At 36.1% G+C, this 18521-nt stretch overlaps 1 protein-coding gene across 1 annotated transcript in view; it reads right to left on the bottom strand.

Moving 5' to 3' along the window:
* igsf9a (immunoglobulin superfamily, member 9a) overlaps nucleotides 1-18521 on the bottom strand; it is a 72496-nt gene that overhangs the window by 33291 nt on the left and 20684 nt on the right. Inside the window, exons 4-8 of the mRNA XM_084934779.1 lie at nucleotides 16966-17112; nucleotides 13196-13344; nucleotides 12254-12365; nucleotides 8074-8215; nucleotides 2428-2573 (exon numbers count right to left, since the gene is read on the bottom strand). Coding sequence (XP_084790905.1) covers nucleotides 2428-2573; nucleotides 8074-8215; nucleotides 12254-12365; nucleotides 13196-13344; nucleotides 16966-17112 — 696 coding nt within the window. The remainder of the gene's footprint in view (nucleotides 1-2427; nucleotides 2574-8073; nucleotides 8216-12253; nucleotides 12366-13195; nucleotides 13345-16965; nucleotides 17113-18521) is intronic.

Here is an 18521-nt window from a genome sequence, read left to right as displayed (position 1 = left end):
ATATTTCACAGGCAAGAGCAAAATGTTAATAGGGAACTGTTTACGAAACCTTAAAGAAGCCTCACCAATAAAAAATACAATAAGCGGAAAAAACAAGACAAAAATTGGGGTTTCAAAGGAATGTATGGTCTAGTTTTCTACATCAGTTCTAGGAACTGTGCATTTTTTCATTACAGTTTAGTTCAGAACCAATTCTACTGCTGACAGCAGTGCAATAAAACACCATATTTAATGTCTCTGAAATCTTATTTTCATCTTTTTGATTTAATTTATATAGATTTCCTTAATAAACACTAGTTATCAGTCTCATCCAGGAACTTTGTTATTTCCACTGTACCTCTGCTGAAAGAAGGTACGGATATCCTTTGCCGCTTGGCATTAAAGTTATCAGTTACTTTCACTTTCCTACTGTCTTTTATATTTTTTTTTCTGAGATCACTGTTTCAATATATAAAATATGACTGGGGCTTTCTTAGTGGTAATTAAACTAATCAGGACATGTTTTTTTATGACTTAGTGCTTAAAATGAAGCTTAAAATATTGTTTGTGACTGTCCATCACAGTGTTTGTCTACCTTATGATGCTACAATGTTTCTACAGTGAAGACTGCTACTCCACATGAAGGGAATACATGCGACATATGAAAGAAAGCTCAGACTAATTGACCCTTTGTCATCAGCAACCCACAGTAAGCAAAACATGTCAGATATGTAGTAAATCCTAATTGGCATTGGCAGACAAATCCATCATATATGTACTCACACTAATCATGTTATGGTTTCCTAAATATTCTATTCACCAGTTTAGTTATAATTTTGTTTTTATCTTTGTCAGGACCATGGACTAAACATATCTTGCCCCTGGGCAAGTAAAACCTAATTTCGATACATATTTGTATTTTAAAGACTATCAAAGATACTAGATAAAAATAGAAATATGTTTTCAAAAATACATATATCATCTCCACTCCAGAAATATAACAGACGTATACACACTGTAAAACCTCTATATGTACATGTACCCATCATTCAATAAGGAGACCACCCTTTCAATATATAAACAATATAAAATATATGACACGGCCGGTTTCTTAGAATCCACTTTCTTTTTTGCCTCTAAAGAAAAAAGAATAATCTAGACATTTTCAAGCCATAGGGGAGCTTGGTTCTTGCCTTAATGGACTTAGATGAAAAGGAGGATTGTGCAAAGGCTGAGTTTCTTTACTCTATATTCACACAGCACACTTGATCCTAAAGCTTTGGTTATCTGTGCTGAGGAAAGTTGTTCAGAAGTTAGTGCTGAAAGTGCAGCATAGTGAACTAAAACAAGATGAACAAGTCAAAGTTTATTTGTACTGTGATGCAAATGGACTCTGGTTCTTTCTGGATGACCAAGCTACTCAACGCCTGACTTACATACAGGTGTGTCAGCTTCCCCTACTATGTGTGTTAGCCTCCTGCCATCTGTGATGCCAACACTTGATGGATTTCTGTCAGCACCATCCACTGAAACACTATCTAATGTGTCATGCTCACACCCCATAGAAGTACATCTTTGATAATATTTTTTGCATCTTTGTGTGTTTAAATGGTTTGAGGGTTACTGGGAATGACCTGATTATTCTAGGTGACCAAGGTTTTAAAATCCAGAAATGTTACATAGGCAGTCCATCTATGTGTACTTTTACCTTGCTATTGAAGTTGTTTCTAAAATTAATCAATGCCAAATTACTGCCAGATTTCACAAGTTTTCATGCAAATTTAGGCCCTCAAACAGGCAATTATTGTGTCGAAATAATATTAAACTGAGCAGATACAATGGGGCCTTTACACTGTGAGTGCTCAGGCCTTAATGACAATAAGATTCATAATAATAGAGACAATAATGAAAAGAAATGAAATTTGAAGGAAATTACAAATAGTCTTTTAAGGACTCATAGTGGCTCTGTGATTGGATGAAAACTGGACAACTTATGCTGTACTGCAGAGGTTACTAAGCAAACATTGAAGCGCTTTCTCTAACAGACTGATTCAGCTCCACTGCCACAAGGACAGACACGGAAAATTGTTTCATACTTGATACAATATCTCTATAATGCAACACATCTGTCTAGCAGACAGTCGTCTGTACCCTGATGTTTAACAGTTAATTTCAGCTGACTTAAAACAGACACTTGTGAGCCAATTAATGCTTTACTATTAATTGCTTTACTACTTTTGTAGCCATTTGAAATGTTGTTTCTGCTGGAGTTACTGAAATATTTTACTTGCTATATAGTACATTAATTAGTGTATGTTTAACTTATTTAAGATGTTGTGTGTTGTAGCTAAAAAGAATTGACCAATCTGGGATAAATGAAGTACACAGTAAATATTTCTTCTTATGACATCTTATTATATATTAGCCACAGACCACACACAAACGTACGCATCACTGTGAGGATGGCAGAGGCAGTTGGCGGCATGAGCAGGCCATTGGTTGGCACACAGGTGTAGTTGCCAGAGTCCTCTGGGATCAGCCTGGAGATAAGTAGAGTCCCATCTACCATGATCTTCACTCGTGACTTTAGAGACCTTGAGAAAAACATCAGTATGAGAGCAAACCAGCTACTTTAGAATAAGAGGGAAATATTCTCTAGCACATTTTCAGAACATCAAAAGTGTAGGAGGGTTTTTTTTGTTATTATTAATATTGTTATTCACTGTTCTGTGCAGATGGAGGTTAAGGACATTTCATTTCATTTCAGTTAGAGTGAGAGGCAGTGTGCCCACTCATTTTATACATCCTTATATTTAAAGAGAAAGAAAAAAAAAGACAAACAAACAAATCCATCTAACAGTCTCTGTGACTTTGGTGTTATGTTTAAGGGACCACCTTCAGCCACATTCACATTCATGTACTATAAGAAACTTGGATATTTCTTAGCACTACTGTTTTCCTCTTGCATTTAAGAAAAATAGCCAGTGCCACTGAATATTTTAGTTGTTTCAGTTTCATGTTAACAGAGAATCAATCGAAAAATGTGATATGGGTCACTGTCAGTGACCGCAAAGATTTATCGCCAATGCTGAAGGCCTACAGAGCTTTTCAAGCTCTTTTAACTCAATTATGAGGCTTTACGGCACATTTACTGTATCAGTCAGTTGCAGCGGCGGCCAGCTTCTTTAACAAACAAATCTCTATCAAACCCTCGGTATGTTACCTGCCTCAGGAACAAACGGCAGACACACAGAGGACAACCTGCAGAATAAAACTGGAGATGGTAAGAAGTTGTTTTTTACCATCTTACAGGACAAAATAAAACAAGAGGTCAAAGGTTTATTGGACGTACTTTTCTTTATCGTCAATTTTATTCAGCAGCACTAGTGTCAAAACTAAAATATGTCGTCAACTATGGAATGAATTGCTATGGAAAATAGACATATAGAGAATGTAGCCACATATTTACATTTCCTTATATTCGTTTTTTCCCAGGTTAAAAGTGTCAGCTTTAGTTTATCCAGTACATTATAATTAAATACCTGTAATCACCTAATAAAATTACCATTTGCTTCAGCTCTACTTTTTTTAAGCAGTAATTAGCAACTAATTGCAAGTTAACATGCTGAACTAATAAGGCAAGGATAATACCTGCAACAGCATGTTGGCATTATTGGTGTAGACAGAAAGCCATGCATGTGTTAGGGTATAGCACAAAAGTGCTACTGTGCCCAAGGCTTCAGCACTAAACTACCTTCTCACTTTTTGTATCATATTTCGCTAGCATGGGTATAATTTTTCAGGGAGTTACTGATTCCCCTTGTGGTAAAAATAAATAAATAAATCAATAAAGTGGAAAAAACAAAAAGGTTTTCCTAAGGTGATTTACTTATGAAAAATGATAGATGTACAGGGCTCATTCAAAAAAATAAATTGTTTGCTTTTTGTTTGTTTGTTTTTTCATACATGGAATAATTAGCATTTTTAATTAGCAGTTTCTATTCTAATAACTCAGCAAACACATTTAATATTCACGTTACTCTTGCTCTCTTAAGCTAATACTGCCCTGTTTGGCATCAATAACTTGTAGGTATTTTTGCACAATTATCCACCAGGCTCTTGTAAAATTTTCTGCCACTGCCACATGTAGATTTCAGTCAACTGTATTATGATAGAGGGCTTTTTTTCATGTACAGCCCATTTAAATCCTCCTACAACTAGAACCTGGCTAGGCCTTTCCATAACTCTTCATCACTTCTCTTGCAGCCATTCCTTGGCTGATTTGCTAATTTGATGGGAACCATTATACCATCAAAGGGTACCCTTCAGGTTCAGTTTTAAACTATTTACTTAATAAATTCATAATATCTTACACAGCAAAGATAATAACTGCTCATAACTGGGACTCAGAGACTCAGACACTCCCCAGTCCACAGCGACCCCAAATCATGACACTACACACAAATGTCCATATGTGACATGCTCATCACATCACATTTGTGATGGTCACAGCATTTGTGACTTGACAAATCGACATTTGAGTTACCAGTCTGGAACACAACAACCCAAAAAGCCAGACATAAGAGTCTTGGTTTTGGCCTACTGTTACTTTTAGGCAGCCAAGTCTTTTCCTTGCACATCTCATCTGCAGGTCAGCACATGTACTTTGAGACGAACAGTAGCAAGAGTTTCCTGTAGGTCCTGGAATAAAGTCCAGGAGGTTCTTGGAGACTTCTTTTTCCATCAAACACTTTACTCTTGGGCTAAATTTGCTGGGGCAGCTATTCTTGTACAAAATCTTTTTAAGTCCCTTGCCAGACTCATAGGCACCCAAAACTTTTTTTCTGATTCCCTTACAGAGTTCTTTAGATCTTGACATGAGAGGACACACTTCAATAGCAAAGAAAACACCAGACTCTTGATGTCATACTTTTTAAATAAGACAGGTTCCAGCTCTCACTTCTAAAGAGTGTCCAATCATTGGCACCCAATCTGGAACACCTGATCCGAAATTTATGGATCTGAAGGTGTTACAGCTGTACGACTTTACTTTACTTACTGTTTCCACATGAATGACTTTACTTTTTGTAATTAATGCTGTGAACATGAAATAATTAGTTTGAGAATAGTGTCTTTCTTAAAGGTACAAAGGTCAAAATACATTGAAAATGTGACAAATTCAAAGGGATGTGTTGATTTTTTATTTTTTTTTGCAATGATTGCATCTTAAACCCAAACGACAGCATGAAATCTGAGTGTAAATGGAGAAATGATTATAGGAAATCTATTTTGGCACTGTCAAAGAGCACCTCACTATTTTTAACAAAGAAATGAAAAAAAAGGCTTATTTCCCAGCATTAGTCATAGATAATCAGAATAATCCTCATACGCTCTACTCAGCTGTTAACAGCAATATATATCAGGTCCAAAAAGCCTCTCTGAATCTCCCCACCCCCACCCCCCCACCAATCGAAATCCGGTTGAGTATTAACCTGAGTATAATGAACAGTAATACCTGTGATAGAGAAATGCTCAAGGGGAGAAGTAATGCAAATTAAGCCCCCAACCTGCTCAACTGACCCTATCCCAGCCACTGTTTTTTAAGAGACTGTTCAATTGTCTGGTGCATGATATGCTGGCAATCATGAACCATTCCCTGCTCACTCCATCTTCTCTCTGGCACAAAACAGAGCTTTTATGAAACCTCTCATACAGAAAAGCTCATTCGGTGCTTTACAGTTTTCAGGGCAATATCTTTTTTCTTCTTTTAAAGTGACACGACTGATGCTACTGCAACATCAGAATTTCTTCTCTTTTCTATTTTTATTTTATTTCTGTATTTTTCTTTGTGTTTGGAGACTACAACATAATGTTATCTTTTATTGCCCTTTACATAATTTGGGAGTAAAAAAAATAAGTTAAAAACCATGAGATAAATGAAGTATTTTGGCCTATTTATTGTCTTATAACATTGTGGTGAAATTGCACATTTACAAACACACAAAATATATGCTGTCTCCAGTATTTACAAACTAATAACCTTCTGCATCTAACACCTGCCGAGATACATTTCTGATTCCACTGATTCATTATCTATCAGCTAACTTTTTAACTACATACCTTTTGACCAGCTGATACTAGAAAGAGAATTGGAGACAGAACTGAGGTCAGTGCAGTGCAATATATGTTTTTTCCCTACTTTTAATCACTGTGCTCATTGATATTTAATGCCCAGTGCATATGAGGCATTAATTCATAAGAAAATAAACACTGATTTAGAAAACTTCAATGTGATACAATGTTGTTTTTCATATCAGCTAATGGGTGTTACCCTGTTGTCTACACCTGGACAAACATAGACAAGCCACACTAGTTAAGAAGAACTGCAGGTAAAATATGAAAACAGAGGCTCGTCTCTGACTTAAAATCCTTAGCACAAAATGTCAAGCCCCAAACAAGTAACCTCAGCGTGTGTGTGTGTTTCTTTTTTTCCTTATTTAAATTTCACATCTGAAGTAGCAAAAAAAAAAAATCCACCTTCTATCATCTCAGGAATATTTCTGGTGTACAGCTCACAGTCTCTCCTAGGCATATACCGAAGGAATAAAGCATTCTTTCATCACTAGCAGACTTGATTACTGCAAAGCGCTTTCAATTCTGGGCCAGCAAAGAAACCTTTTAGTTGTGAGTTCTTTAACGTGGCCCTTAGATCACCACTGGACTGTAAAAACAGTTTGTGCAGTCAATGTTACCTCAGAGTGAAAAGAAATCACTCAGTGCTCATTTTTATTAATTCAGGTCTGTCTAGATGTTTTACTTGTATCTAGAAAACAACAAGTCAAGTCAGGTGCTTATATACTTATTCAACAGTATGTGGGGACGTGTGATTGGTCCATGATGAATTCTGAAGCATGACAACAACTGCAAATGCATAGCCTGAAAGACTATCTCCAGCTAGAAAAGGTGCCCTGAAGTAACATGACAAATAAAAGCAATTCATGGTGTTATTTTTAAAAGCATTTCTTATTTTTGGCACTAAAAAGCTTGAGCACAGTGATGTGCATATTCTGGCAGACAAACCACAGATCACCTTAGACACTCCCACGGGACACTAAATACTCAGTTTTTATGAATAACAGAAAAAACATACAGGCTGTATTGGGTGTATTTTTCCTTGGTACTGTTGCAGTTTTATAACAATTTTACATTTGCCTGGTAAATTTGTTGCTATTTTAGTGCATGCAAACATTAGCTATTAAACTCAAAGAAACCATACTATGTATTGCATTTACCATGCATTATATGGAGCATCAATGAGGGTTTCATAATAAAGTGATCTTTGCATGAATGTATCCATGTTTCCAGATCAACAGAACGTATGGATCCACGTTTACCTGACATTTTTGAACTTGAGTGACAGGGGGTTTGAGTGCCTTATAAATAATTGAATGATAAAACATGTAAAATTGATGACATCTGGCTCTGTAAATTTCATGAGTACATTTTGTGATATCATGTATCCCTTTATTTAATGCAGAGTCTGAAGACTCGCCCTCATTCACCAAAATGTAATCAGTATATACCAACACGTACAAGATCTGCGCCTGTTTAATAAAGACACTGTGCAGACTGCATGTTAGTTATTGTCATGAAAGTATTCAATGAACTGACACAAGTAGATGTCAGACAGACTTTTAAGGAATGTTCTGGATTTGTTAAATCCCCTGAATTGGGCTTTTGTGTGCTATAATGCCTAGCACTAACACATACTGTAGGAGGAGGTGAGGTTATGCTTTTGGTAAATTTTCAATACAGTCACTATAAAGTAAATCTCATCTCTTGTACAACCTGCCCAACATGTTGGGTTCTTTTTCCTTTTTTAAAAAAAATTTTAAATTAAAGATTTAATACGATAAATCTCAGTAATTGTCCGCTTTTTGTGATTTTCCTTTTTTATGATGCAAAAGATAATGAAGGCAATCTTGAACAAAAAGCACAAAATTAGATTTACGTAACAACCAGTAAGCTTTTACAACATTCCTGGAAAAAAAAGAAAAGAAAAAAGGATAATGATCAAAATGGTAGTTCACTCACTCTATGTGATAGACATTTTCTCCACCTTTTTCCCACACATATGTCATGTTGGGGGGATCTGCCACTGCCTGGCACTGGAGATGTGCATCTTGGGACATGTTCAGAGAGGTGTTTTTGGGAGGTATGACAATGACAGGCGGACCTGGAGATGCAGGATACAAAAAGGCTGAGTGCAGGGTATAATAATAAAGATTTCCTTTTTTTTTGTTTCTATAGTTATTAAATAAATAACCTAAAAATCTAAGAAACAGTGTCAGTTTGGCAGAGGACACAAAAAATTAATAAATTACATAAGTACAATTCCTTTGTATCTAGATGAATAAATTCACCTCATACAAATAACAGTTTTAACAGATTTCTCTTTCTCAATACTCATCCTCACAATATGTCCCTTATCTACACTAGGTGTCGTATTCTCCTTTTACTTTAATGACTGTTTTGCCAAAAAGAAAACTGAATTGGAAGGACCTCTTAGGAAAGAGCTGCAATATAATCAAATAATGATAAAAGACTCTCAAATAGATTGTTGCATCTATTCTAGTATATTGCATTCTCTTTTAATTAAATTATACTTACTGTAACCTTCACTATCTTACACCTTTTTTATGATGCAACAAAAGACAGTATATTGCTCAAGTATTAAAAAATACTTAAGCGTGATATAAAAGATGTCTTATATGTTTCAGTACAACATAAATACATCAGTAGCTCAGTGTTATTCTTTAACATTACGCTGGACTACAGTATTCCTCTTGTAGAGGAGTATAGTATGTTGTATTCCTTTTGTTTTGGCTGGTCTCAGAGGAAACCTGTTTTACCCTCCATGAAACATCTACTAATTTCTTACATTCCCTTAAAAATCTTATTATTCATAGGAGAGAAAAAAATGAAATCGTCTGTGATACAAAATATCCATCTAATAAATATCAGAATGAATTATTCATGAAATGCATGGTAGCGAAAGACACAACCACAGATAAAGTGGGAAACAACTGGATATTTAATGGTTAAATAGGTTGTAGATTGGTGAAACGTAATAACAACAAAAATAGATGCTAAAACCTAATAACAGAAACAAAATACAACACAGCAAAAGTTGAATTGTAAGAAGTAGATGTTTACTGAGAAATGAAAATAAAATCCAACTTAATACCCCATTGGCTTTTCAAACATTTCTTTTAACCGTAACACTAAAATATACACAACATTCTGCGATGTTGCAGCGGTCCCCATCATGTCTTTGCTTGACCAGACACGTCACATACACTGTATTTTTACATCTTTTACATTCTTTATGAGCAGCCCTTTGTCTCTCTCCAAGGTCTGCTGGGTCCTTGTTCAGAAACCAAAGTACGTACTTACTTAAAAATTAATATTCTCAATATGTGCCGCACAGGTGATAAGTTGGAGCATAGACTTCACCTGTTATTAGTAACTGATTTGTCAAGACACTATTTTGTAGAAATAGTAAACACAGCTCAGATTGTGCATATGTGAGGCCAGTGCTTAAACATTTTTAGTGAAGTAAAAAATTATGACATCAATATATCTGACAAAAATCCATACATGCAGAGTATATACAGTATATAGAGTACAAGGGTGCTCTATAGATGCACAGATGCCCTAAACTAAGAGTATAGGCAATTACTAGAATATTTTCTGTGATGGTTAATGTATCAGTATGCATAAGCACTTCATATTTTACCATTAAAAATATAATTTTAATTAATTACTGTTGTTATCTCTTAATTTTCAAATTTACTGTTTTACAAAAGAAGCAGAAAAAAAATTGTTAAGGACATTATTATTTTTTGATTAAGATGGCAAACTACAGATATTTACTTGCATTCCTGAATAGATAAATTAGTTTTAGTGGTTGAATGATATACTTATCAGAGAAGTCCAGTGTGCTGGCTCAAATGTGGGTTTAAGAACATGATTTAATTGGTTTGTTATTTGTATAGTAAATAAAAATATATATATGTTTCTTAATTTTAAGCTTTTTACAGCTTTCTGAAACATTTGTATTTTTTTTTGTTTTTAATGATAGGTAGTGTTAGTCACTGTATGTAAGTGCAGTACATTAAAATTTTACTGACAAAAGACAATTAAGGTATCATTGCTTTACTATTTAAGAATGAATCAGAACCACTCTACTAGACAAACTATGTAAAAACATATTTGCAGAGTTACCCCAAGCATCTTTTAATGTATATGTACTATGTTTTGTTCTGTTTTCATGCCATTGCACACTGGAAACATTAACTATACATAAAGTTTCTGGTTCTGAAAAGTGGAGCCAATGCAAAATTGCCTTAACCAGTGTTCTTTCTAATATCCAGGAGGAAGTGACTCCTCTGTCTGGAGAAAGAATTTATAAATAGGATGTCATATATATCTCATATGCAATTCATATATGACAAAATTAGCCAACATTTGACTAAATCTGTAACTTCACTGATGAGTGAATGCTGTTTATTATATAAAGTATGGTTCCACTTGTGGTAAAAGGAAGATGAGGTTTGATATACTTTAGAGCAGGTCTATGTTTTGATTGACAAGTATGAGCACAGAGTGCCCTCAAAAATCTGAGCTATCTTATGTCTTAAATGTTTAACTCAAAGCTTCAAGAGTGACTTTCCAAACTAATGGGAGACCTCACGGAGGCTGCATCCATTACTTATCTGTAGTCTATGACCTGACACCATATACACCAATAAATCAGTCAGTCTCTAGCTTCCTAAGGTTATAATGGTTGACTGGATCTTTTAACACATGAGGGTTTCTACAATGACTCTTTTGAAGCCTTTAGTTGTGGTGACAAATGTGCTAATACAAACCAAGCCAAAAGTCAAAAAGAAAAACAGTGTGTACACCAAAGCAACTGAAAGGAATTTGTCAAACGCAGCTATTTTAGTGCCATTACAATGTCACATTTATCTCTTCCCTGAGCCACTCCAAACTTGTATTAACCTGTGTGCTCTTTGCACAGAGCTAATAAAAAAGATCTAACACCACATGTCTTATATACATATATAAACAAGATCATAATCATTACAGTGCTCATTACTGAACAAGTTTATAATCATAAATGCATGACATATATAAGCAAGAGTGAGTGTTTACAGGTTACTTAAGGCTTTTAGTTTGATTCCATCCAGATCAGCTATTAGTCAGTAATCCATCTATGTGGCAATGCTTCAGAGGAATGCAGCCAAAGCTCAGATAATGTGACTTAGAGTCATACGTGCTCATGATTATTATTTAAAATGTGGCCACTGCATCTGTGAGATTCCAAAATTAAGTGAAGCCTCAACAAGACTTTTTGCCAAAACAAAAATTATTTCCCCATACACCATGCTACAGATGAATCCTGGTCCTCCAGAGGAAAATCAGCAGTAGGAGTTGGAGTAGGAGTACAGAAGAAGTCAGAAATATATTCCACAGTGTATTACGCAGTGGTGTGTTGGTGTAATCCAATGATATACAGTAACCTATTTGCATATTTTACATGCATTTCTCCCTAAACTGGACGGTAGATCTATGATTTGAAAACATCTTTGTAATTTTCACGTGTGTGAACACCTGCATGTATTACAAGCAATTAGAAACAATTATTATCAAAAGAAAAGTTTATTTTTCAAAATAAGAACTAATTATGCATTTTATTCATAAAAGAAAGAGAAATTAAAATAAATATTTCTCTTTTGACAATATTTATATTCTTCATTCATGTACTAATGATTTCAGGATATATATATATATATATATATATATATATATATATATATACACATATACATACACACACACATATACATATATATATTCATGACCACCACAGACAATAAACTTTTCACTAAGTTACATCAACTTCTCTAAAATGAAGCCTTCACACTGAGCAAAACACAAAGCTTTATCACGATAAAGCAACATTGGCAAGTCCCAGATGATATCTTGTCTCACATCATGATATTGACTCTTATTTAGTCACTGCGTGGCTAAATACCAGTCAAGTTCAGTTTGAACTTCTTTTACCGCTCTGTTGCATGATGCAAGGGCAAGAAACAGAAATGTAAATTATGGTGGCTTCAAGCCAGTTGGGCACACAGACATCACAGAAACTAAAGGAATTGGCAGGCAGAAAGACAGACAGACAGACTGTTAGGCAACAACTGACCTTTGATCTTCACTTTTGTCACACAAGTCACGTTTCCCTCAGAGCTGGAGGCGTGGCAAGTGTACTGTCCTGCTGAATGTATACTCACTGCTCGCAGAGATAAAACTCCATCCTGATAAATATGACATAGTAAAAAAATGGAGAGGTGGCTGAATGCAGCAGGCAGGTAAACACACAGAAAGTACAATAGGTAGCAGCAATTGTAGCCTGTGCAAAAGCATTGGCACCCTACAGTATAATGTCAGTATTTAGTACTGTATGACATTTGCATCCAGCTGATAGTAGAATAGTAATATAGTAGAATCTTCACTTCCTACGTCCATACTTCACATGTATCCACAGAATATTTCCTGTGCCACAATATTTCAACAGGTAGGAGGGTGTTTATCCCCTCTTCTTAATAACAGATTTGGTGCTTGTGTCCAAAGCGCCTTTGTTTTCCTTCCAAGGACTCTTCTAGAACCTATTCGTGTGCCACTTTGCATCAACACTGCTGTGTCAACTTGGATGGGTGGATGGATGGGCATTTGAACTGAGGCTGATTTTAAAGCATCTTGGATACATTTGCTCAGTGTTACCCAAACTTTGTATGCATTGCAGTGCATGAACACTATACAGTTCAATGCACTTTTATTTATCACAACAACAATCAACTCAAGGCACTTTATATAGTAAGGTAAAGACCCTACAATAATATAGAGAAAATCCCAATAATCAGATGGCTCCCTTTTAAAAACTCCCTTTTAAAAAGGAAGAAACCTCCAGTAGAACCAGGCTCAGAAAGGTGCAGCCAACTGCTGAGGGTTGAAAAAAAAAAAAAGAGAGAGTACTACTATATATTATTTTCGGGGAAAATATTGTTTATTTATTTCACCCCATGCATGTAACAACTATAGCTCTATATTTGTATTGCAGGTTTAAAACCCCTTAAAAAATACATACCTCAGAAATATTTTTTTGAATGGCAATGCCGTCTTTAAACCAAGTGATGGCTGGAGTAGGGTTGCCATTAGCCATGCAGGAAAGAGAAATGTGACTTCCAACCAAAGCCTCGAGGACAGGAGGTGGGGGTTCAGTGAAGGTGGGTGGGGCTATGGATATAAAAACAGCTTTAAAAAGATGCTCATAAACCATCTAAATTTAAAAAACTTAAAAACAGATTCCGCCATTTATGGAAAAACAAATTCCGATTGAATACTTATTCACACCATCCATAAACAAATATACATGTTCATACATTCTGATGGTATAGTTTGTGTCCCCTGAGTGGGAAGTGTAACAAATTAATATAAAGATTTTCAACTTTTTCATATGATGAAATATTTCTTTACTGATGGAAATGGTCTCCATAGGGATAAAGGTGCCACTGATTGGTTTGATAAGTTTTGAAATGATGTGAATCACATGTCATGCTCCAACAACTGAACACCTGTGGGAAATTTTGGACCGATATGTTAAACAGCAATCTCCAATATCACTATCAAAACACCAAATGTGGGAATTTGGAAGAATGGCGTTTCATCCACCCAGTACATTTCAACAGACTTGGTGAGTCAATGGTAAGGAGCATTAAAGCTGTTCGAGCTGTTTACCCTTCTGTAAAAAGCAAGAAAGCTCTGTCTTCAAAGCAGAAGTATTAAGGGAAAAAATACAAAAGAGAAAAAACTGGATTAGCAGACAATACATTTATATACAACATGACAGCAGTACAGCCTGCTTTGTTACAGCAGCAGCCTGAAAGACACATTATTATTTCACATACCTAACTGAAAATGTCAGTTGCAAATGCAGCCTTTTAAATGTGCCTTTAGAACATCTTGCTGACACTTTAAATCTCAGATCTTATCAAAGGACAATTAGGCCTTCCTTTTTTGTCTGCAAACACTTCAGAGTTAAAAAGCCACCATAACTTATATCCTTACTGTAGCTGTATATGAAGAATATTTAAGGGTTTTTTTACTTTTTCTCTGAAAATAAGCTTTAGTATATTATTGACTAATAAAACAGAAAAAGAAGCATGTTCTTTTATCTCTCCAATTCAAACCCGTGACAGTCGCACAGATTATTATTGAAGGGGAGTGCAAACAATAGGTAAAGCCCATACTTGCAGGGCATGCCAGCAAAGTAACATCCAAGCCCTCAAGTACACAGTCATCATCTATTACTATTCTCACCTCTATCCTGATGCTCACACAGACCAGCTCGGTGAAACTGTCTCTGCCGCTTTGATCTGAGGCGCACTCCTACTTTGTTCTGTATGTTTGTGTGTGGAATCATAGCAAAGGTTTTCGAAAATATAGATAAACTTCAAAGGGCAAAAATAATGATGCATATTTCATATTACGATTTATTATTTACACCTATCAAGAAGTATGACGCTAACTCTAGTCAATGACTATTCTTTCCAAAATCCAGGTAAAAGAAGTCAGAAGTTATCCAAATTACCTGATCTGTTAAAAAAGTTTAGACACTTTTTAAAAAAAAAAAACTTCTTTTAACATCATGTTCGTTTTCTTTCAGTTTAAGAGGTGATTTTTTATGTAGTATATACAGCAGTTACCTGATGTGTGGAAGTTCATACGGTAGACTGTAAGCTAAAAGAGCACATTTGAATAATATAAACTTCTTTATATTAATATATATTATATAGAATGTAGCCTAAAAAAATAAAGGAATTAAGTCATGTTTTCTATGTTTCTTCCTTTGGAAACCAATACAATTTAACAACTAAATAACTCATAATCTTTACTTTAAAATTCAAAACATATCAGCAAGTTTTGTAAATGGAAAACATGTTGATAATTAACATTTACATGAAAAAATAATTTCCCCCAGGGATTAATAAAGTATTCTGATTCTGATTCTGATCTGCACACTTTAGCACTTTTTCTTGGTTGTTTTCATAACTGGTCAGAACTCTGGGATAGAATGACCTTTTTCTCTTTTCCTTGAGGATGGTCGTGTGGATCCTGGGCTAAAAGTGGCAATAAAGGAAGCACTGAAGCACCTTTCCTTAGTATGTGGAGAACGCAAAAAAGCTCTTATCATGGCTGCCGCACAGATACTCCCAGCTTACTTGGCTTAGTTGGGAACCTTCCCAAGAAAATTTGACTATTCAACCACACCCCAGGTCTTGCTTTCCATTCTGACTGCACCGCCTTTCCTCCCACCTTCTCCCATCACTGAATGTAATACTGCCACATCCCAAGCTACAGGAATGCAGAGTGAGCAGTCTGCATTAGTGCATTATAGTTTCATTTGTTGCTAGCATGAGGGGTTAGCTGTTGCCTGGTAATTGGTTTAAAATTGAATGTAGATAAAAAAGCTGTATGACACACATCTATCTGCATGCTCATTTTTGGTTCCATTTCTAGTCATTTCCATTTTTATGCTTGAGGCACTCAAAATATTTTCAGTTTAAAACACGCATTTAGTCATGTGAAAAAGAAAGTCTTCCCTCACTTGTGTGTAGACAAAATGCCACAATGTTCCCAGGAGTGACTATTCTAGCTAATTAACCCAAAGGTCAGATCGTGTATTGCTCAGAGAAATTACAAAAAACCCAAGAGGTTAAACTCAGACTCTACAGGCCTCAATTAGATTTGTATTTTTATTTTAGCATTGTTAGTACATAATATTGCTTCATTTAGTAATTTTTTTCTATACTCAAGCATTTCTTTTTACTTCACTTGCCTAAAAAGAGTTTTTCTTACCAATTTATCTTTTTTAATCTCCTCTAATAACTGTGGTGTGGTCAATGTTGCTAGCAGCACTTCAGGACTGACTACTTTGTTTTACGTTTTAACAGCGTGGTTATTTGCTAACATCACAACTGAGCCTATAATAGAGGCATACAGCTCATGTTACATTTTGTTTCTTGATTTGTATAATATATAAATAAATGCATGTGAATGATATAAAAAGGGGTCTTAAAAGTAAAGCCATAAAGAAAATGTGCCTAAAAACTGCATTCCTTGAAATCTCAGAAAGGGGCAACTCCACTGGCTGCAAACATAAGACAGGATAAAACAAATTTAAAGACATGTTCTTTTATTTAATAGAACATGGTAATTTTGTGAATTAAGGTCCTATTTAAAGTAAAATAAATGACAAAAAGGGCAGGATTTAGACCAGGATTATTAAGTCAAATATATGCATCAGCAGTGTCCTTTTGTCTTTTTAGTCAAATCAAACCCTCACTAAACAAGGAGGAACAAAAAAGACTACTGTTGAAGAAACAGACATAAAACAACAAATGGATGGCTGAGTGGCTGACGTTATGTCCATCTTTTATATACAGTATATGTGGTAAACACACCATTGAGCTGCTAAAGAATCTAAAGTTGTTGGTATAACATGACCAAAATATAACTTCTAAGCTGGATGTGTGCTTCTGTTGTAATGATAGCAATAAATCAACCTGATCAAATAAATTGCAAACAAGACATAAGAGCAACATTTCAGCTAGTAACAAAATAGTACCAAGGCCTCAGGCAGGCTTTCCTGTGCTGTAGTAAAAGTTAGCGTTTCTCATTTTCAGTGGTTTGAGTGACAAACTGGTCCAGGGGGCTCAGATGGAAATTATTGTTCGAACCGGGTTTAATCCTGTCCTTTGTTTACATTTTGATCTCTGGCTTACTGTAAAAAAGCCAACTAAATTCCTCTTTGAGAGCGGCCATGATGACACACACAAGCTGTTCCATTAACCTCACCAGTAACAGAAAGTACAGTCCAGGTGCCATTTTGCAGCTCATCTGTTGGCTTATCCAGTGAGAGGATTCGACACTCATACAAGCCCTGGTCAGCGAGCAGCAGGCCCTCCAGCCTGAGGGTGGTGATTCGTACCAGAGATACTCGCCCTGTGGAAACAGAGTGCAGGAAAAAAGTGAGAGGGTAGGTGCATGGAACGTGACAGAGGAATAGCGCAGACAATTGTGACTTCACTTGTCAGGTCTCAGGTGTGTGCATCTGTTGGCCTGTGATGCTTTGTCACACAGGAAATGAATAGTGTCCTCAAATGGTGCCTTAAAACGACCACACAGCAACATATGCACAAGCAAACACGCAAACTGCAGCACACATGCGCACACAAACTTAGAAATCTGATCTCCCTGTTGCCAGGTGACGGCTCCCTGGAGCCAGTGTAGCTTGCAACATCAAGCCTTTATCTTTTCCAGTCTGCAGCCCACATCTTTCCATGTCCATCTAGTTTTTCACACTTTAACAGACACGCAATTGTCCGGTGACCCAATAGCATGGGAAAGTATGGCCGAAGAGAAACTGTCAATGAACGCACTGTGTTAGAACACACAGCCTCTCACTGCACCATCTCAAAATGAAGACATGTAAACAGAAAGCACACTGCCCTGTGGAAGCCTGAGACCCACTGGGATCCCTGTGCTGTGATGGTAATTATTAACAGAGGCTCTGATTTCTGTTTACTATGACAGGGAGGGAAAGCCCTGACAGTCAAAAAGAACCAGGAAGTTGGAGTTAGGTATGCTGACACTGATAACGCAGTGTATTTACTTTTCCAAGCCACCAAAGGGGACAAAATCCACAGGGGAAAAGTGAGGTGGGGGTTAAGATAGAGTAAAGTACACATGAGCATACACTCAGGGGATTAACACTTTTTAAAATCCCACCCTTTGACCTCTGGCACCTTTTCTACTGCTTGCCTGTTTACGAGATCAGTTTGATATGGGTCACTATTGCACCTTAGAGGAAGGGTTGTGGTGCTGCAGGGATGTTGAGGAAACATGACTGGGCGTGATGAGATAAAAGTGAAGAGAGGGGTGGAGGGGAAACAAGAGCATGGCCTACTGCCATCACTGCTGCTGTTTGAAAAATGCGTGATAGCAAAGGATTTGAATGCAAGGTAAATTAAGTGTGAGGCCACAGAAACAATACAACACAGAGGCAGAGACAGAGGAAATTTAGACTTTAGACAGTGTGCACGACTCAGACCGTCAGACATAGATTATTTGTGCTGCGAGGCACTGTCTGAAAATGTGTGCATGCATGAGAATCAAGTTTTAACGAAAGGTAAAGTGTGCCAACAAATCAGGAGTGTAGTAAAATTAAGGCAGTCTGGCTTTGCATTGTTGATGTAAATATAACAACAGCATTTCCATTTTTGTCCTTCAGCCAAACTCACTCCTGCCCATCAAAAATAACACCAACTATTAAATATAGGGCGTTAATCAGTCAGAATAATTTATGATACTATATTGTTAAATAATAAGTGACTATCTAATGGAATAATTTA

The sequence above is a fragment of the Perissodus microlepis genome, chromosome 7 (genome assembly GCF_051167445.1).
Source record: "Perissodus microlepis isolate ML-2025 ecotype Zambia chromosome 7, ASM5116744v1, whole genome shotgun sequence".
Classification (NCBI taxonomy): domain Eukaryota; kingdom Metazoa; phylum Chordata; class Actinopteri; order Cichliformes; family Cichlidae; genus Perissodus; species Perissodus microlepis.
The sequence above is the reverse complement of the archived record's forward strand: the minus strand, read 5'-3'. Positions and strand labels throughout refer to the sequence as shown.